The 17,606-nt window shown below is 46.8% G+C and overlaps 1 protein-coding gene across 3 annotated transcripts in view; it reads left to right on the forward strand.

Moving 5' to 3' along the window:
• Window positions 1-1,196: 1,196 nt before the first annotated feature.
• The window catches only part of Colq (collagen like tail subunit of asymmetric acetylcholinesterase), a 61,485-nt gene continuing 45,075 nt past the window's right edge, over window positions 1,197-17,606 (forward strand). For 2 of the 3 annotated variants that reach the window (XM_026402045.2, XM_026402048.2), the window contains exon 1: window positions 1,197-1,411. In XM_026402045.2, the coding sequence (XP_026257830.1) occupies window positions 1,306-1,411 (106 nt within the window). In that variant the 5' untranslated portion in view covers window positions 1,197-1,305. The remainder of the gene's footprint in view (window positions 1,412-17,606) is intronic. The other variant, XM_026402050.2, reaches the window with a different exon arrangement.

A 17,606-nucleotide genomic window follows, 5' to 3' on the forward strand; every position in this document is an offset into this window, starting at 1 on the left:
TTAATTAATGGTGTCTGGAGATAAAGTTCCTAATTCGTGTATGATTCATCCCATGTTATGTCATGTAACCTTTCCAACAAACCTATAAAGGGAATATAGTCTTTATTTTTTGGATGAGTAAACTGAGAACAAACAAACTGTCCAATGCCATTTCTCCCCTATTTGTCCAATGCCATTTCTCCCCCATTTGTCCAGTGCCACTCAGAGCTGAGTCTAGAGCCCAAGTCTATGCCAAAGCCTTAGAGTATGACTTACACTCTGCCCGAACCTAACTCCACCTTCCCCAGGATGAAGATCAATGCTTTCTCTCAAGGATGCTCACCCAATGCCCAGCCATTCCCAAACTGATTCTGAATTAACTCTTAAGAGGCAAGAGGCATAAACTGTATAGATTAAAGCAAAACAAACAACTCTGTGGATTATTTTAATTATTTCAGTACTGTGAAGGATCTCTGTGACAGGCTCTATAAACTTATAAAAGATCTTCATTTAAGAAGGATTGCAAAATTATTTATTTAAAGAATTTTGTCTAACCAAGATCAAGTTAGTGTCGCTGTTTCTCCAAGTGTGGTTGGATTTTTCACTTTCCTCTCCATTTCCTGTTTTCATTTCCTTTGCTTTGCTTGGTATTGAAAGTGTGCAGCTCTTGGAGAGGGAGAGACTTTTTCATAGGGAAAACTATTTGCAAACATAAACTCCTCTCCTTTTTATTGGATGATGAAAAAACAAAAAAACAAACCTGAGGTCAACTTTCCATTTTGTCACCCAGTGGGTAAAACTGTCACAAACTGACAGCAGAGGGGTTGTCTCCAGGAAGCTCAAGTTCGAGTCAGGAGAACTGATCCTCTGTTACCACAGTTCGCCTTCATTCCAGGCGGGTAGACCATGGTGGATAATCAATTAGGGACTCTTGTCTAGTGAACATTCGAGACCTGTTTTGCCTTTTTATCACCTCTTCAAGAGTCACTGACTTCAGTATCCAAAAAAGAAGATTCTGACATCTTAATATGAATGGGGGCAAATTTGATCCAGGGCTTGAGATAAATATAACTCTGTGTAGTACGGAGAAGGTTGAATGGGAAATGGTTGGCATTCTTTCTTGGTAAAGGCATGGGAAAGGAGGGGTCTGGAAGAGAGAGAGAGAGAGAGAGAGAGAGAGAGAGAGAGAGAGAGAGAGAGAGAAAGGAGGGGGAGAGAGAGAGAGAGGGAGGGAGAGAGTGAGCCAGCCCTGAGGCAGAGCAGAGATAAGCAGGCTCCTGCAGCAACTCTGTCTTGCTAACTTGACACTTGCCAGACCTGGCCAGCATGGTTGTCCTGAACCCAATGGCTCTGGGAATTTATCTTCAGCTTTTCTTCCGCTCGATCTTGTCTCAGCCGACTTTCATCAATAGCGTCCTCCCGATCTCAGCAGGTAAATGATGCCCAGCATTCTCCCGTGGGCAGGGGGAGGAAGGAAGGTGTCCTGGTATTTCTGCCATTCTACTCTTGGTGGAGGGAGGTTGGGAGGGAGGTGGACACCCCAGCCGCTTCCTGTTACCCGAGCTTGTCTGGGAAGCCCCTTCTGTCCTTGTTCTTAGGGCTCTTACTTAGCTGCTCAAAACCAGAGACTTTTAAAAAAAAATTGCCTCGCCTCCCCCACCTCTTCTCCCCCATTTGCTGCATGATTTCATTTTGGTCAGGAATCGGGGTGGGGGACTTAAGAGACCAGGAGGTGCAAGTGAGAGAAAAGTGAGTCCCCGATGTTTCTATAAATACCTCTCTGACCTGCTCTGAAAGGGGCTTGGCTTAAGGGGGTATTGCAGAATAAACAGGAATCCGTCCAAGCCTTGGCAGCAATGGTGGCCAGGACAATCCTACTGAAGGGACAGGGAATCCAGTCGATCCTCCTGGAGCCCAGGGGCCCCTTGCAGCCTCAAGACTGGGTTTTCTGTTTCTTCAGTCTGGTCTGTATCCTGTTGCACTTTCTTCCTGGGTGGAACTTCCTTCAGCCTCAGATAAGGCATCTAGGGGTCCTGGGAGAAGGAGGCTTGGCAGAGAAAAGTGGAGGGATCCAGAGAGACGCAGGGCTTAGAGCTGGATATATCTGCTGAGTGCAAGGCTGAGAGATTTGGGGAAGGGGCTTGGTCTGCCAGCTGGGCAATCTTTCCGAGGGCACCAGGCATTGACCTTGTCCTGCCTGACCCAGGGGCAGGAGAAGTATTGAGTTACTGATGTGTCCTCTTGAAACCTTTCTGAGGAAACTCAAATGTCTCTGGAAGGCAAGAGGGAGGCAGGCAGACCCCAGGCCTTGCTAGCCGTCCCCTCAGAGTCCCCACCAGCTGTCCCAGGCTCTCCCCATCCAAAAGCATCAGACAAGCCCTTCAATGGAGTCTCATAAGTGCGTCCACGGAGGCTGAAGTTTCACTGTCTTTGCCTGTAGAACACCGGGAGGGCCAGGAATGCCGGCTTCTCACCAGGGCCTAGCTCTACACCCAGTCCCAGCCACTGTCCATTCATAAAAACAGCTCAGCAAGTGGAGCTGCCAAGGTCTCTAAGTCCTAGGGGGTGACTCAGCCGGGTACGAGGCTAATTATAAAAGTGTGAGGAACAGAAGAAGGGGAAAGGGGGGATCTGTGGAGAACACTGGAGGTGGGGCTAGGCAGGAAAGGTGGGTGATTGTGTCACTGTGACCGTATGTCAACACACCCCTTGCAGATTCAAGTTGAGGGCACCAAGCTTCTTCTGGGACTGGTGGGTCCTTATTCTCTTATTCAAAGAGGAGCTTTGACAGTTAATTTGGTCCAATCCAATGCTACCTCTTCACTTTGTTTGGGTTAGAGTTTCCTAAGGATTTGAGGCTTAGGAGTTAAGGAACTCGGGTTTCTGGTTCCAATTCTGCCTCTGATGGGCTCTCTGACTTCTGTGAGTGTTGGCGATGAATTATAAGTGCTGTGTGGGCAGGGACCCTGTCTATCTTGAGCAGTGTCACTGGTTCCCAGGTTCAGAACAGTGACTGATACATGGTGCTCAAAAAAATATATAGTAGATGAACAAATAGAAAACTTCTCTTGGGGCTGGGGATAGAGCTCAGTTGGTAGAGAGCTTGCTTCCCATGCACAAGGCCCTGGGTTCAATCCCCAGCACCACACATACCACACACACACAAATAAAATAAAATAAAATAAAACCCCCTTCACTGGGTGTGGTGCACACCTACGATCCCCATGATTTAGGAGGCTGAGGCAGGAGGATCACAAGTTTGAGACCAACCTCAACTTAGTGAGGTTTTATTTCAAAATAAAAAAAATAAAATGAGCTGGGAATGTAGTTCAGAGATAGAAAATCCTGCCTTCCCACACCTCTCCAAACAAAAGGCAGATAAGTATCTTAAAATGATTTCTATTGAACATGGCAACTATTAAAAATATCAGAGGCACTAAATTTACAGTATATCTTAACCATCTACTGGGTCATAAATGAATCCCAGCAGCTTAGGAGGCTGAGGCAGGAGGATTGCAAGTTCAAGGCCAGGTCTTAGCAATTTAGTGAGGCCCTAAGCAACTTAGTGAGACCCTATCTCAAAATAAGAAAGAAAAAGGGCTGTGGATGTGGCTCAGTGCCTAAGCACCCCTGAGGTCAATCTCTAGTACCCCAAACAAACAAACAAAAAAACCCAAAATTACCCACACACAATCATTATTTATGGAAGTTCATGTGTTTGTGGATCAACTAAAGGTCTGCTTATCTAGCTCAGGCTTGGCTGGGCCTGGCTGGGCTCATTCTTGGTCTGTAGATTGACTGGGCTCCAGTCTCCATTCAAAGGTGTAGCTCAGTCATTGTAGATTCTGGAATGTGAAGCCACAGACCCAAGGGTATTAATAGTCACAAAGAGGCAGCCTTCTGCACAGTTCAAGATATACAATTCTCATAGCACCCCTGGGATGGATGCGGCATCACTCACACTTTTTAGATGAGAAAATAGAGGCTCAGAGAGGTTATATAATCTGCCCCGAGTCACAGAACTGATGAGATAGAGACTGGCATCCTGTCTTCTGCCTCTAAGTCCAAGACTTTTATCAATATAGACCAATTCCATTTAAGGCCTTGGATCAATAGTGATACAGGCATCTAAGGCCTAGCAGACTACCCTCCTAGCCTCTAGAAATACTCCTCTGAATTCTCTATTCTCCTACTACCTTCTCTCTGGGATATCAATGTCCAAAGTTCTAGTCAAAAAGTGGATATTGCATTATACCAAGATATATAGAGGTATATAGAGGGCACTGGTTTGTCTCTTTTTTGGTGATATTTCTTTTTAATAGGGATGTTTTAGTGAGATGCATTCAAACCATGGTGTTGGGTGGGCACAGGGACCTCCCCAGGGCAACCTCACTTCACAAACCTTCTCTCAGGCACTGTGACCCACCTACCTGATGGCCACACATGGCTTCCTTTTTCCAATACAGGGTTTCCCAGGCAGGCAGGAACTCCCCAGGTGATGTTTGGGTCTAGGTCTCAGATGGTGAGAAGACCCAAGTCCAGCCCTGGTGAGTGAGATCATGTGGCAGGCTGTGATTTCTGTCTGGGCACTGGAATCTTGTGATGTGGCTGGGATGTGACCAGAGCAGCCGTTCTGTGGCCTATATGGCCTAATGTCCAGCTCCCCCCACCACATACTCTCCTGCCTGGAAGCCAGCCAGGTCATCACTTGGGAACCATCCATGTTCTTGGCACTAGCTTAGGAGCCATTTATTTGTGTCTGACACTGATCAGCTATTGTTTAATGTCCCGTAATGCACTCGCCAGCCATCTCCTCCGATTTAGCTCCCCATTTCCTCTGGATAATAAAATCAGAGAGGGCTCTTAAATTAGAGGACTCTCTCGGGGTCCCAGGCGTCCCGCCTCATCTCATCCCAAAGCTCTGCATAAAGCGATGGCCTCCCTCCAGCTCAGACACAGAGAGAGGTGGTGTGAGAGACGGAGGGGGGCATCCCCCAGTCACCCTGTGGGCAGCCGCCCCATGCCCCGCCTGCTTTCTTCAGATCCAGGAGCACACAAACACAGATCAGAAAGCCCGTCTGGCTTTGAGGAGACAGCCAGTAAGCTGGGGTCTTGTCTTCTTTAAATACAGCTCACAGTCACAAGGACTACCTGTGTTGCTCTTCTGGCTGGTACCAGTGAAACCCCCAATTCCTCGTTTCACAAAAGCTTTTATCGCTTATAGTTGTATCTGCTCTTCACAGCAGCCCTATCTTGAGGGGTCCTGGGTTCTAATCCTGATTCCCTTGGTTATGCTCTATGCAATGGTGGGAAGGCCACCTCATGGCAGTGAACCCCAAGTTCCTCATCTGTTCAATGGCTCTGATAGCCTCTGCCTGTCAGGAGAGCTCTGAGGATTCATTAAGCAATTAAGATTTAATGAGTGCCAACTATGCGCCTGGAAGTGGGCTGTAGCTGTTGGCCTACAGCTGGTGACAGCCCTCACCCCTAGCCCTAAAGGTACAGGAAAGGAGGAAGAGGAGGAGATATTTTTAAAATTACCTTAATTGCTCACATTTAAGAGATGAATGATTTAACATTTGGGGGAAAAATGTATTTCTGATATGCTAAGCCCAGAAGGTTATCCCAGAAGGTTATCCCAGAAAGCTAAGGCAGAAGAATTGCAAGCTTGAGGTCAGCCCAGGCAATTTATCAAGGCCCTGTCTCAAAATAAAGTAGAAAGGGCTGAGGATGTAGCCCAATGGCAGAGGATTGACCTAACCTGCATGAAGCCCTGGATTCTACCCCACAAAGGAACCTTCTGTAACTTCTGCTACTCAGAAGTGAAATGAGGATAATCCTAATTTTATTACTAGGGCTAGGGAAAAATAAAAAATTTTTAAAAATCTTACTTTTCGAAAATCAGACAGTCTGGCTGGGCTGGCCACACTTTCTGGCTATGGTGACACTCTTTGGAATATAATGGTTGGTGGTGACTTGGCTCCAGCTGGCGATTTGCTACCACACCCTCTTGTCCTATACCACTTTCTTAATTATGGTCTACCTATTTGGACCCTCTAAGCATGTGACTCTTTGGCCCCTAAGGCCAGGAACCCTGCTGGTGTGGCCTATGCTCCCAGGTTTTTTTTTTAGCAGCCTTGAAGACATCTCTCCATATTTCCAAATTTCTGCACAGCTCAGCCTGGAAGTCAACATCCTTGATCAGTGGTTCTCAAACTACAGCACGGGTTCTCAGTCCTGGCTAGGAATCACTTTGAGGTGCTTTCCAAAGGCTCAGCTTCCCAGCTGAACAGACTGAGAGCTGAATCATGTGGGATCAGGCATCTGCAGTAAAGTCCTCCAGGTGATTCAAAGATCCAGCCAGGGTTAACCACTGAACTACAGGCAGCATTGGCATCCCCTGGAGGGTGCATTAAAATGGAGACCACAGCAACCCACCCCTGGGAGATTCTGATTCTGCAGGAAATAGGGCCCAAGAGTCTGCACTTCTAACAAGCTTTGAGAACCCCTGCTCTCTCACACCCTGCTCTATTAGTTTCTCATGGTGCTGTAAGAAATCACTTCAAACGGTGGCTTAAACCAACACACCTCTGTTCTCTTCAGCTCTGGAGGTTGGAAGTCTGAAACCTGTTTCACTCTATAGAAATAGGGTGTGAGTGAGGCCCAGCTGCCTCCCAAGTCTCTAGGGGAGAATCTGTTTCTGTGCGTTTCCTAGCTCTGGAGCTGCATTTCTTGCCTTCGCTGGTTGCCCCCTTTCTCTTCAAGCCATCAGTGTAGCATCTTGTCTGAGGGGCAGGGGGGTCACTTGCCTTCTTTATCAATCTCCCCTGCTTTTTTGGGGGTGGGGAGGGGCAGTACAGGGAGCAGTGCTAGGGATTGAACCCTGGGCTTCATGCGTGCTAGGCAAACACTCTACCCCTGAGCCACTTCCCAGCTCCTAAACTTGTTTATATCATCATGTCTACAATGTTCCCTTTTCCATATGGGGTAACATTTACAGGTTCCAGGGATTCGGATCTGGAGACCTTATGGGGGCCATCATTCAGCCTCCCACAGTGATCTCTTCCAGCAGGTAAACCGACCCACTTGTGTTTTGCTGAAGTGACATTGGAATCAAAGGTGCAGGCATAAGGACTGCTTTCATCTGGGTTCTTCCCAGAAGCAGACCCTGAGACAAAAATTTGGATGCAAGTAGTTTATTTGGGAGGTGACCCCAGTAAGGCAGAGCCGAGAGTAGTCAGGCAGAGCCGAGAAGGCAGACATAGGGTGTGTGTTCATGAGCAGGTTACGGCTCTGGGCTCCACTCCTGGGGACCTCTGGGAGACAGGGAGCTGGAATATTTATCCACCAACTCCTGTCGACGCCAACTACTCTGTTCTTCCTGCTTGACCCAAGTGACTTCCCATAGAAGTTCTAGTCTCAGGTGCCTTTGGCAGGAGGTTGGATACTGAGGGACATCAGTGAAGTGACAGCGTCAGCTATAGATCCTTTAAAAGACCAGCTGTGGTCCTACCAACCCCTCTGGCAGTAGCAGTTACAGCTCAACATCCCTTCCCTGAAGAATTTGGGGTTCAGTTGACATAGGGAGCCACCACAAACAATACTAAACCTACGTTTCTTTTTGCCTATTATTTCTAATTTTCACAAGAATGTCATAAAGTAGCCATTAGTATCTCCATTTTACCAAAGAGGAAAATAACAATGAGAGAGGTACAGTCACTTGCCTGAAGTCACACAGGGTCAGGGTTGAAATTCCAAATCAGGGCTTTTGGATCCCCAAATCAATGCAGATTCAGAACCGAAGAGTGTGGCTAAGGGTATGGCTTCTGGCATCACCCTGTCTGTGTTTAAATCTCCCTTAGCTTTTTGACCTTGGGCAAATCTCCCACCCCATGCCTCAGGTTCCTCATCTATGAAATGGGGCTGAAAGTAGGTATTAATTCAAAAAGAAGTGGTGAGAATCAAGTGAGTTAGTTACAGACATCAAATACTTTCAGTAGTGTTTGATGTACGTGTGACACCATTGCACATTCTCCGACGTTATTTCCAAAATCTCGCTTCATTTCTACACATGCCAAGAGGCCACAATTTCCTGCACAATTCATTGCATCAAAAGGCAAAAAACCTCAAAGACAACCTAAATAACCTTTTGCTTAAAATATCCAGGGAATTAAAGCAAAAGGAAGAGACCCTGCTTTGGGCCACTTTGCATTTGTAAACCAGTCCCTAAAGAAGGAACGCACTGCCCGGGGAAGGAGGTTGGCCTAGTGGTGACCGGCTTCCCCAGATGACTTTAAAAATACACCTGGCCCTCTTCCATTTTGCAGCTCCATTCAAGTCCTCGCTTACCTCTCCATGGCAACCAACAGAAACACTGGGCGATGCGTGTATGGGAGCTGGTGACAGCTGGAGAAGTCTTTGACTCTTGCAGTCTTGCATGGTCAACCAGCTGGGGGGAGGGGTGACTTCAAAAAAGAGGGAGGGAAAGAAGGAAGCCTTAATGAGAGTAGCACAGGGTTCTACTCTACACTCTCATCCTGTGCTGCCCACCTCATCTTCTTGGTATCCTTCTGAGAAGTTTGGAGAAAGTTCCAGAAGTTTCTGAATTGCTGCAGAAACTTCTCCTTAGCATGGGACTTCTTGGGGGCACAAGGGGATAGGGTAATAATGGCCACCCTTCCTGGCCACCTGGGGTTCTTCTTCCTTTACTGTGACCCAAGGTTCATTCAGTGTTCAAACTCATTCTCTATAAGGGGCCTCTGGCATGAGTCATTGTCATGGAAGGTTGAAAGTGGACGTCCCCTTTGTATCCAAACAGGACCGACTCCGTGTCTAAGACCTTCACTGGGGTGGACCTCCTGGTTACCCTCAGAAAGCTTCCAAATTCCTGGTGGTCACACAGAAACCAAGTTCTCAAACCACTGAGTCTAGTGTTCTGGATTCAGGGAGCCTGCAGGAAAGAACACCCTTCTTCCCTCCTATCTGACTTTCTGGGAGCTTCGTTGGGTAAAGTCACCTTAGGGAAAGTCGACAGTGGGAGAGACACAGGTCCTCCAGGTCTGTAGGTCAGCAGGGCCCTGTGGGAGTTCCCTTACTGTCCATGTCCTCCCACAGAAAGTCAGCAGTGGAAGCCCAAGATGGCTTCAAGAAGCCAGACCTGGTGGCACACATCTGTTCTCTCAGCACCAGGGAGGCTGAGGCAGGAGGATCACAAGTTCAAGATTAGCTTTGGCAACTTCTCAAGATCCTGTCTCAAAATAATCCTTGGGGATGTGGCTTAATAATAGAGCACTCCTGGGGTTCAATTCTCAGTACCCACCCCCGCCCCCAAGAAAAGATGGCTTTAAAAATTGTGTGGGGGGCTGGGGATGTGGCTCAAGCGGTAGCGCGCTCGCCTGGCATGCGTGCGACCCGGGTTCGATCCTCAGCACCACATACCAACAAAGATGTTGTGTCTGCCGAGAACTGAAAAATAAATATTAAAAATTCTCTCTCTCTCTCCTCTCTCACTCTCTCTTTTAAAAAAAAATTTAAAAAAATAAAAAATAAAAATTGTGTGGGCCCTAGAAATGTTTTTTTGCAGAGTATCTGAGGCAAATGGTTTCTTACCTACACACAAACTCCAATTATCTGAATCAAATCACCCTGGCCCTCACTCCCTTGCAGATTGGCCCTGAATGCAACAGTACCTCCACCAGGCAGGCCTAGGGGGTCACCTCTGGGGTGATGTCTTGCTAAGGTCCTTTTGCTCATATCCAGTGTGGGGACATTTAGTCAGTGCCTGTATCCTAAAGTTCTTAGCGAGATTCAGGCTAAGACACTGAGACGAAATTCAGACACATGTATGGTGTTGGACAACCATTTGCTCTTTTTAGGGTATCCAGTTTCCTCATCTATAAAATAAAAGTGTGGACCAAATTGCAAAGATCCCTTAGCCTCAGACCTTCTCTGACTTTGTGGCTGCCAGACTATTTGCTAATTCACAGACTTAGCATCCACACAAAAAAAGGGGTCTTGGCTTATGTTTTTCATCTGAGCATTGGCTGAGAACCCTGGTGTGTGAATTAAAGTCAAGGGACAGGTCTGGATTTGACTGACAGCTCCATGACCCACAAGCTAAGGGATCTTGGCCCAGTGGTCTCTAATGTCTCAACTTCCCGGTTTCCACATCTGCAAAATGGGGAGAGTCAGAAATCTTCATTTTAGATGGCAATGAGGATAAAATGAGCTTGGCACTGTGCTTAGTATTTAGTTATCTCTCAGTCACAGGTTGCAACAATTATTCCAAATGGTGGAGAAAGAACTGGAATCCTGGCCTCTTGCCTTCTCCTGGGCTGTTTTCATTGCCACATTTTGGAGTCTCCATCCAAAGGCTGAGTCTGAGTCAGAGATATCACAGCACCTAGGCCCTGGAACTGCAGGTCTAGATTCAGAAGCCCAGCTCCCTAGGACCTTGGATGACAGCCTTAGTTCCTTCACCTGGAATAGGGGGACATAAAAATATAATTCATAGGGTCATTGTAAGGATCAAAGGAAAGAGCACGGATAGGGTCTAGCCCTGGGCATGGTAGAGGGTGTACTCAGGAGTCATAATGGTACCTCTAGGGCAATGTTGGATTTTGAAGACAAGGGACCCACAGCTCACACGCAAGGACAACATCTTAGGCATACGGAGCTCCCAGCAGAATGACTGCAGGTGGGCAGGTCCACTCGCAGGGCTGTTCCATGGCTGTAAAGGAGAAAGCCTCTCCCTGCCCCCATCAAGGGTGATCTGACTAGGACGCCCCTCCTCAGCACATGCCCAGCCCTTTTTAAATTTTTTATTTAGAGACAGGATCTTGCTAAGTTGCTTAGGGCCTTGCTAACTCCAACATCTGTTTGTGACAATAAAATCATGCAATGACTGATTCATTCAAAGTGAACTGTACAAGTAGTTCACTTGTATAGTTGAGCTTTCAGGAGAGCAGACCAATGACAGAAACAACCCATCTGCCTGCAAGTTGTGACTCTACCATTCACCTGGACACTTCTTTGAGAACAGGGACAGCTCTGGACTTGACTGACAGCTCCCTGATCCACAAGCTAAGGGATCTTGACCCAGTGGTCTATAATTTCTGTTTACTTATCTGTTAAATGGATAAAATATCCACAACTCTGGGCTGTTATAGGGCAATGCTTAACCTTTAGTTAAGGAGTGCTATGGTAGCTGATGTGTGTGGGCTATCTAAAGGTGGTTTAAAGATTTTTTATTTTCTGTTTTAAGTCACAAAAAAGGTCTTTTAGAAAACAAGCAAACTTACATTTCATGCCAGAATGAATTACAAATGAATTAAGATTTAACTCTAAAATAGGAACTATAAAATTAGTGGGTGTTTTAGTCAGTTTGTTCACTGCTGTGACTAAAAGACTTGACCAGAACAATTGTAGTGGAAGAAAATTTATTTGAAGGCTCACGGTTTCAGAGGTCTCAGACTATAAACAGCTGGCTCTAGTCCTCAGGGCTCAAGGTGAGGCAGAATCATGATGGAAGAGTGTGGTGGAAGGAAGCAGCTCACTTGATGATTGGAGAGAGAGACACTCCATTCTCCAGATACAACTATTCAACTGTATAAAAAAAAATTCTCTCTGAGAAAGAGAGGAGAAATATCATACCTACCTATTTGCTTGCATATAGAAGTATACAGAAGGAATGAAGTAATGGGCTGATAATAAATCACTGGAGCTGATAGGCTGGGGGGAGAAGGGTGAGAGAGATTGTTCATATTTACCCACTTATACTTTTTGAATTTTGAACCAGATACATGCATTTACAATTCTAAACATGTACATGAATACCACATGTGCAATCAAAGTGCTGTCTCTCATCTAAAGCACAAAATAAGATTTTTCTGTTTTTAAAAGTCTTTTAGAGCTAGGCGTGGAGGCTGAGGCAGCAGGATCACAAGTTCAAAGCCAACCTCAGCAACTCAGTGGGGTTCCAAGCAACTTAGAGAGACGCTTTCTCAAAATCAAAAATATAATTTTTATATTTTGGGGGTTGTGGCTCAGTGGTTAAGTGCCTCTGGTTTCAATTCCTGGTACAAAAAAAAGGAAGGAAAGAAGGAGGGAGGGAGGAGGGAGGGAGGAAGAAAAGTTTGTTAGATCCAAAACAGCCAGGAGTTTTGAGATCTTGGAGAATTTCCAGAATGGTAGAATCACACAATGATAGTGCTATGAAGTTTCATCTTGCCATTTTGTTCCATTGAGAAATTCTATTGATCAATTAAATCCAAAGGAGCCAGCCTCAGATTCCTCAAATTCTGGGATCTAGAGGTTCAAGTGACTCAGCAAGACCTATGATGAGAGATGCCAGTCCGTGTGCGTGGGCAGCCAGCGGGCTCCCTGGAACCCAGCTTCCCTCCTCCCCACTTGCTGTGGACCCCTGGATGACAGATCCTGGAGTGAACAAGCAGGGATGCGGGGGTCTCTGAGGGAAGGGGTTCAGTGAGCCACCTGGTTTGAATCACAAGTGACCGTGGGGCTCAAATGTCACCAGGGAAAAATGAAGGCACAGGAACCCAGAGGATGGAAACACAGGGTCTTTCCTTTGCCACAGTTGTCAGCGGGTGTTGGAAATAATGCACCGGCTGGGCCGGACACAGCTGGAGGGTTTTTGTCTCTGACTTGTGGCCAGATCTCCCGAATCATTCTACAAACTTGGCCTCCCCTGTCAAACCCGGGCAGAAGATTTAATAGCGCCCACTGATTTATGCCGGCCACTGTAATTGAATTGAGAGCCGAGGCGCAGCCAGCCGTGGGGAAGTTTCTTTATGCTCCCTGAGCTCCTAATGACATTGTCCTTCTTCCTCTCTATTTACCACATGCCATTTGGTCAAATCAGAGCTTGAACTCAAGAAAGCAGATGGCTTCCTTTAGATAGGTTCCAGAATAATTCCCTTGCAGGAGGAAAGGGGGATGGGTTTTGTTTCCTTGAATATATGTGTGCACAGTCGTCACTTTTGATATATGACTTCTATAAAATAATGACAGGAAGGAGGTCGTCCTCCTCCTTTCATCCTTGTGGCTTGGACAGACTCCTCAAGTTGTCTCTATGAGTGAGGAGGAGGGGGAAAGAAAGAGAATGTCCTTCTCATGTCATTCTCGGGGATGGGGTAACCCTCAAAGTGACTGCAGTCCCCTCCTCCAAGCAGTACTGGTGCCCTAGCTCTGGGCAGCTCCAGGGACCCCTAGGTCTTTGCCAACAGAGGCATTGGACTCACCCATTCCCCACCCTAACATTTACAGAGAAATCTTGCAGTTCTAAGTTGCCCACTTAAATTTTTTTAATTAAATAAGATAATAAATAATTCTAAATTTTCTTTCTGTACTGGGGATTGAATTCAGGGGCACTTAACCACTGAGCCACATCCCCACCATTTTTGCATTTAATTTAGAGACAGGGTCTTGCTGAATGGCTTAGGACCTTGCTAAGATGGTGAGGCTGGCTTTGGACTTGCAATCCTCCTGCCTCAGTCTCCAGAGCCACTGGATTAGAAGTATGAGCCACCAAGCCCAGTTGTTATTCTTTTTTATTATAGACACTTTCAAAAAAGGCTGAATTGTATCTCCTCAAAATTCATTTAGCTGGATATGGTGGTGCACCCCTGTAATCCCAGTGGTTTGGGAGGTGAGGCAGGGAGATCACAAGTTCTAGACTAGCCTCAGTAATAACTTAGTGAGGCCCTCAGCAGCTTATCGAGACCCTATCTCAAATAAAAAATAAAAAGGGCTGGGGATGTGGCAGAGCACTAGCCTAGCCTGAGTAACAACACCCTGGTTTCAATCCCTAGTATTGAAAAAAAAAATCACATGTTGAAGCTCTAATAATTCCAGTACCCTAAAATGTGAGGTAGGGAGGCTCTTTAAAGAGGTGATTAAGTGAGGCCCTGAGGATGGGCCCTAATTCCATCTGATTGGTATTCTTATAGAAGAAGAGTTTTGGATACACAAAGACAGCAGGGAAGCATACAGAGTCAAGACCAGAGCCATCCATGAGCCAAGGACAGAGGCCTCAGGAGAAATTACACCTACTGATGCCTTGATTTTGAACTAAGTCCAGAGCTATGAGAAGTAAATGTCTGTTTAAGTCACCTAAGCTGTGATATTTTGTTACAGCAGAACTAGCAAACTAATACATTCCCCACATAGATTCTGCTATGCTCAGTGTTTTGCTCTGTTTATGCTGTTATAGATCTATTGATCCATCTAAGTATTTCATGGATTTCAAAGTGAATTGAATTCTTTGCCCACTTCTAGAGTAAGACAGAGAAGGTCAATGTATATTTGATTGACAGTCACCAGTACACTTGATTGAACCCTCCTTATGACAGAGATACAGAGGCCACCAAGATTGTCAACTCATAGGAGTTTACAGACCAGGAAACAGAATCCATAGATGAATAATCATAAAGTTTGATTAGAAAAACATGATTGTGGGTCTTGGTAAAGGCTCCACCCCAGCTGGGTGAGGCAATGACTCTGGTTCTTCTAGATGCCATTTTCCTGATGTTTCCTGCTCATTCTTTCTAGGGGTGGTAGGTAGAAGGAGTTATTACTTTGTGCTGTTAACTGCATTCAATCTGGATTGAACCCCGACCTACTACCTACAGGGTCATACATACTGGGTGGGTCTGATCATAGCTGCATCCCATGATCGCCTGTGGCCTTATCTAAAAGTGAGGATGATGATGATGATGATGATGATGATGATGATGATGATGATGAGGTTGTTTGGGGAACAAAGAAGGATTGGCTAGGAAGCATCATAGAATGTTCTCCATTGCTGGGTGCCTCACGGGTGGGTTGGGGCAATATCACCTATTGCAGGAAATAAGGATTTTAATGACTTAATCTAATCAAAACATTTATGCTCACTTACCAGTCCAGGGGCATTGGGGAACTCAGGGTCTTTCCCTCTCATGGCTCCACCATCCCTGAAGGATTGAGTCCTCTGCACTCAGGCAGAATTGTTGTCAAGAATAGTCACCTGCCTCCGTATCATCCCCCCAGAGGGGACCAAGAAACAGCCACTTCTCAGGGATTCCTCCAGCCTGTGGAAGGCGGTGCACACCTTTTGGGGGAACTGTCAGTCATCTCTGCACATTCACAACTCTGAGGATGTCTTGGGATGTTAAGTCAGTAGCTGGCAGTTAGGAGTGGAGGTAGCTGCTGGCCTGGGAAGGGCCGGACCAGAGGGAAACTGACTCCAGGTGGCATGAGAATAGTAGGAAGAGTGCTATTAGCCAGAGACTAGTGAGCTGCCCCAGGAGCTGGGGAAGCTGGCTCCAGGAGGGGGCACCTCCTCACTGGTCTGTGTGCAAGGCTCCTTCTGAACTCCGCCCCCATGTCTGCACTAGCTGTGTGGTTCAGACAAGTGACCTGATTTCTTTGAGAGTCACTTTCTTCTCCATAAAATAGAGATAAATTGGTCCTGAGAACAAAAAGCAAGAATGTATGGAAAATGCTAAGCCCAGTGTCATGTTGTTTCATGATTTTGCAGAGTAAGGGTCAGCAAGCGAGCATGCAGGGCAGGAGTTACAGGAAGGGCAATATATCATGGCCCTCTTCTCAGAATCCTTCATGAGGCACTCTTCCAGGAAACTCAGACCAATCAGCACAAGTGAGCAGATGAGATGATAACTCTTTTCCTTCCAAGGGTCAGGCCATGAGCTTCTTCATCTCTATATTCTGGTGGCATATGGAAGGCTTGGCACACAGTAAACCTTTAATAAATGTTTGTGTGCTTAAGTAGAACCTGCTATGGGTCCCTCCCAAGGAACAAAAGCATTGAACGTGGAGGTAATGTTGAAGATTATCCTGGCACTTGTTAAAATGGTAAGGAAAAAATTCAAGGTGTCTGCCACAGGTTCAAAGACTAGGACAAGGTCAGCTCCTGGTACAAGGACAAGTAAAGATTTATAGCTAAGGAACAGGTTAGGTGAGCGGGTGGAAAATTACCAACAGTAGACATCAAGTATAGGGGGATTCTGTCTAAACCAACTTAATTGGATTCTTATGGAAGTCAGGACAGGGTGGTAAGATATCAAGGGTGAGGAAGGAGCCGGGTGCAGGGGCACAGGCTCAGCAGCTCAGGAGGCTGAGGCGGAAGGATCATGAGTTCAAAGCCAGCCTCAGCAACTTAGTGAGGCCCTAAGCAACTCAGTGAGACCCTGTCTCTAAATAAAATACAAAAAAAAAAAAAGGGGCTGGGGATATGGATCAGTGGTTAAGCACCCCTGGGTTCAGAATTTGATTAGATGTCAAGGATGGGGGATTCTTCCTAAGCTGACTTTTCAGGATTCTTGCTATAATTGGATACTGCCAGGGAGGACACAGAAGTCCAAGTTCAAGGTCTAGTCGAGCAGAGGAAAGAGGAGCCCAGCTAAAGTCTGGCCAAGGGGAGTCTTTCATAGCTGTCGGGGAGAAGTCGGGTCCTCAAACCTACTTCTGGGACTACCAAAGTTTTGGGATGGGACAACAGATTTGAGACCCCAGGCTCTGCCCGCAAACAAGCAGACATCTTTGCCTCCTGACCTCTGAGAAGGGTGCCTGTGTTATCTAGGCCCCCCAAAATCTCTCTGTGGGGTAGTGACGGGAAACCCGGCAGGAGGAAGATGCAGAGCAGAATCCACATTGGCCCCAATCTGCAGCCAACTGGAGTGGAGGTAGCTGCTGGCCCGGGAAGGCGAGTGGCAGCAGCAGGGGCAAATTTTCTGGAGCAGTGCCCAGGGAGGCAGTATTCCAGAAGCGGTATTCTGGCCTGGTTGATAAATCCCAGACCTGCAATTAAGACAAAATACTGTGAATATGACACCTGGAGACAGCTGCAGGAAGGCCCCAGAAACTTTGATTAGGAATTAGATTTTGCAGGCAGCTCTGCCGTGGCAAGCTGGTGCCTGGGCCAAGGCACCTGAGGGAACTGGAGGCCAAAGATTGCTCAGCAGGACGAAGAGGAGAGATCCTCCATTGCATCGAGGACCCTTAGGCGGGGCCATTATGTTTCAGGAATCACAGAAAAGCTGGAAAGGGCACAGAGCTCATCTGGTGCATGCTGCTCCCCGTTGACATCTGGAAAATTTGAGGCCCAAAGGGGATGCAAGTTACTGCCAGGGCTGGAGAACAGGGTTCCTGACTCCCAGGTTGAGAGGCAGCTGAAAGGTCTAGTATACACACAGGCATTTGATCTAAGGAAATTCAACTGTTAGTGCTGCGAAGACAGAGGACATAGAGAACAAGACTTACCAAAAAAAAAAAAAAAAAAAAAAAAAGCAGCCACAGTAGAGAGGAGGAGAAGAGAGGGAGACTGGAAGAGACACCCATGAGCTTCAGTAATTAGGTTCAAACTAGAGGTTCAGCCAGGCGCGGTGGCACAGGCCTGTGATCCCAGCAACTTGGGAGGCTGAGGCAGGAGGATCGTGAGTTCAAAGCCAGCCTCAACAACTTAGCGAGGCCCTAAGCAACTCAGTGAGACTCTGTCTCTAAATAAAATATAAAAGAGGGCTGGGAGGCTGGGGATGTGGCTCAAGCGGTAGCGCGCTCGCCTGGCATGCGTGCGGCCCGGGTTCGATCCTCAGCACCACATACCAACA

The sequence above is a fragment of the Urocitellus parryii genome, chromosome 3, assembly GCF_045843805.1.
Source record: "Urocitellus parryii isolate mUroPar1 chromosome 3, mUroPar1.hap1, whole genome shotgun sequence".
Taxonomy (NCBI): domain Eukaryota; kingdom Metazoa; phylum Chordata; class Mammalia; order Rodentia; family Sciuridae; genus Urocitellus; species Urocitellus parryii.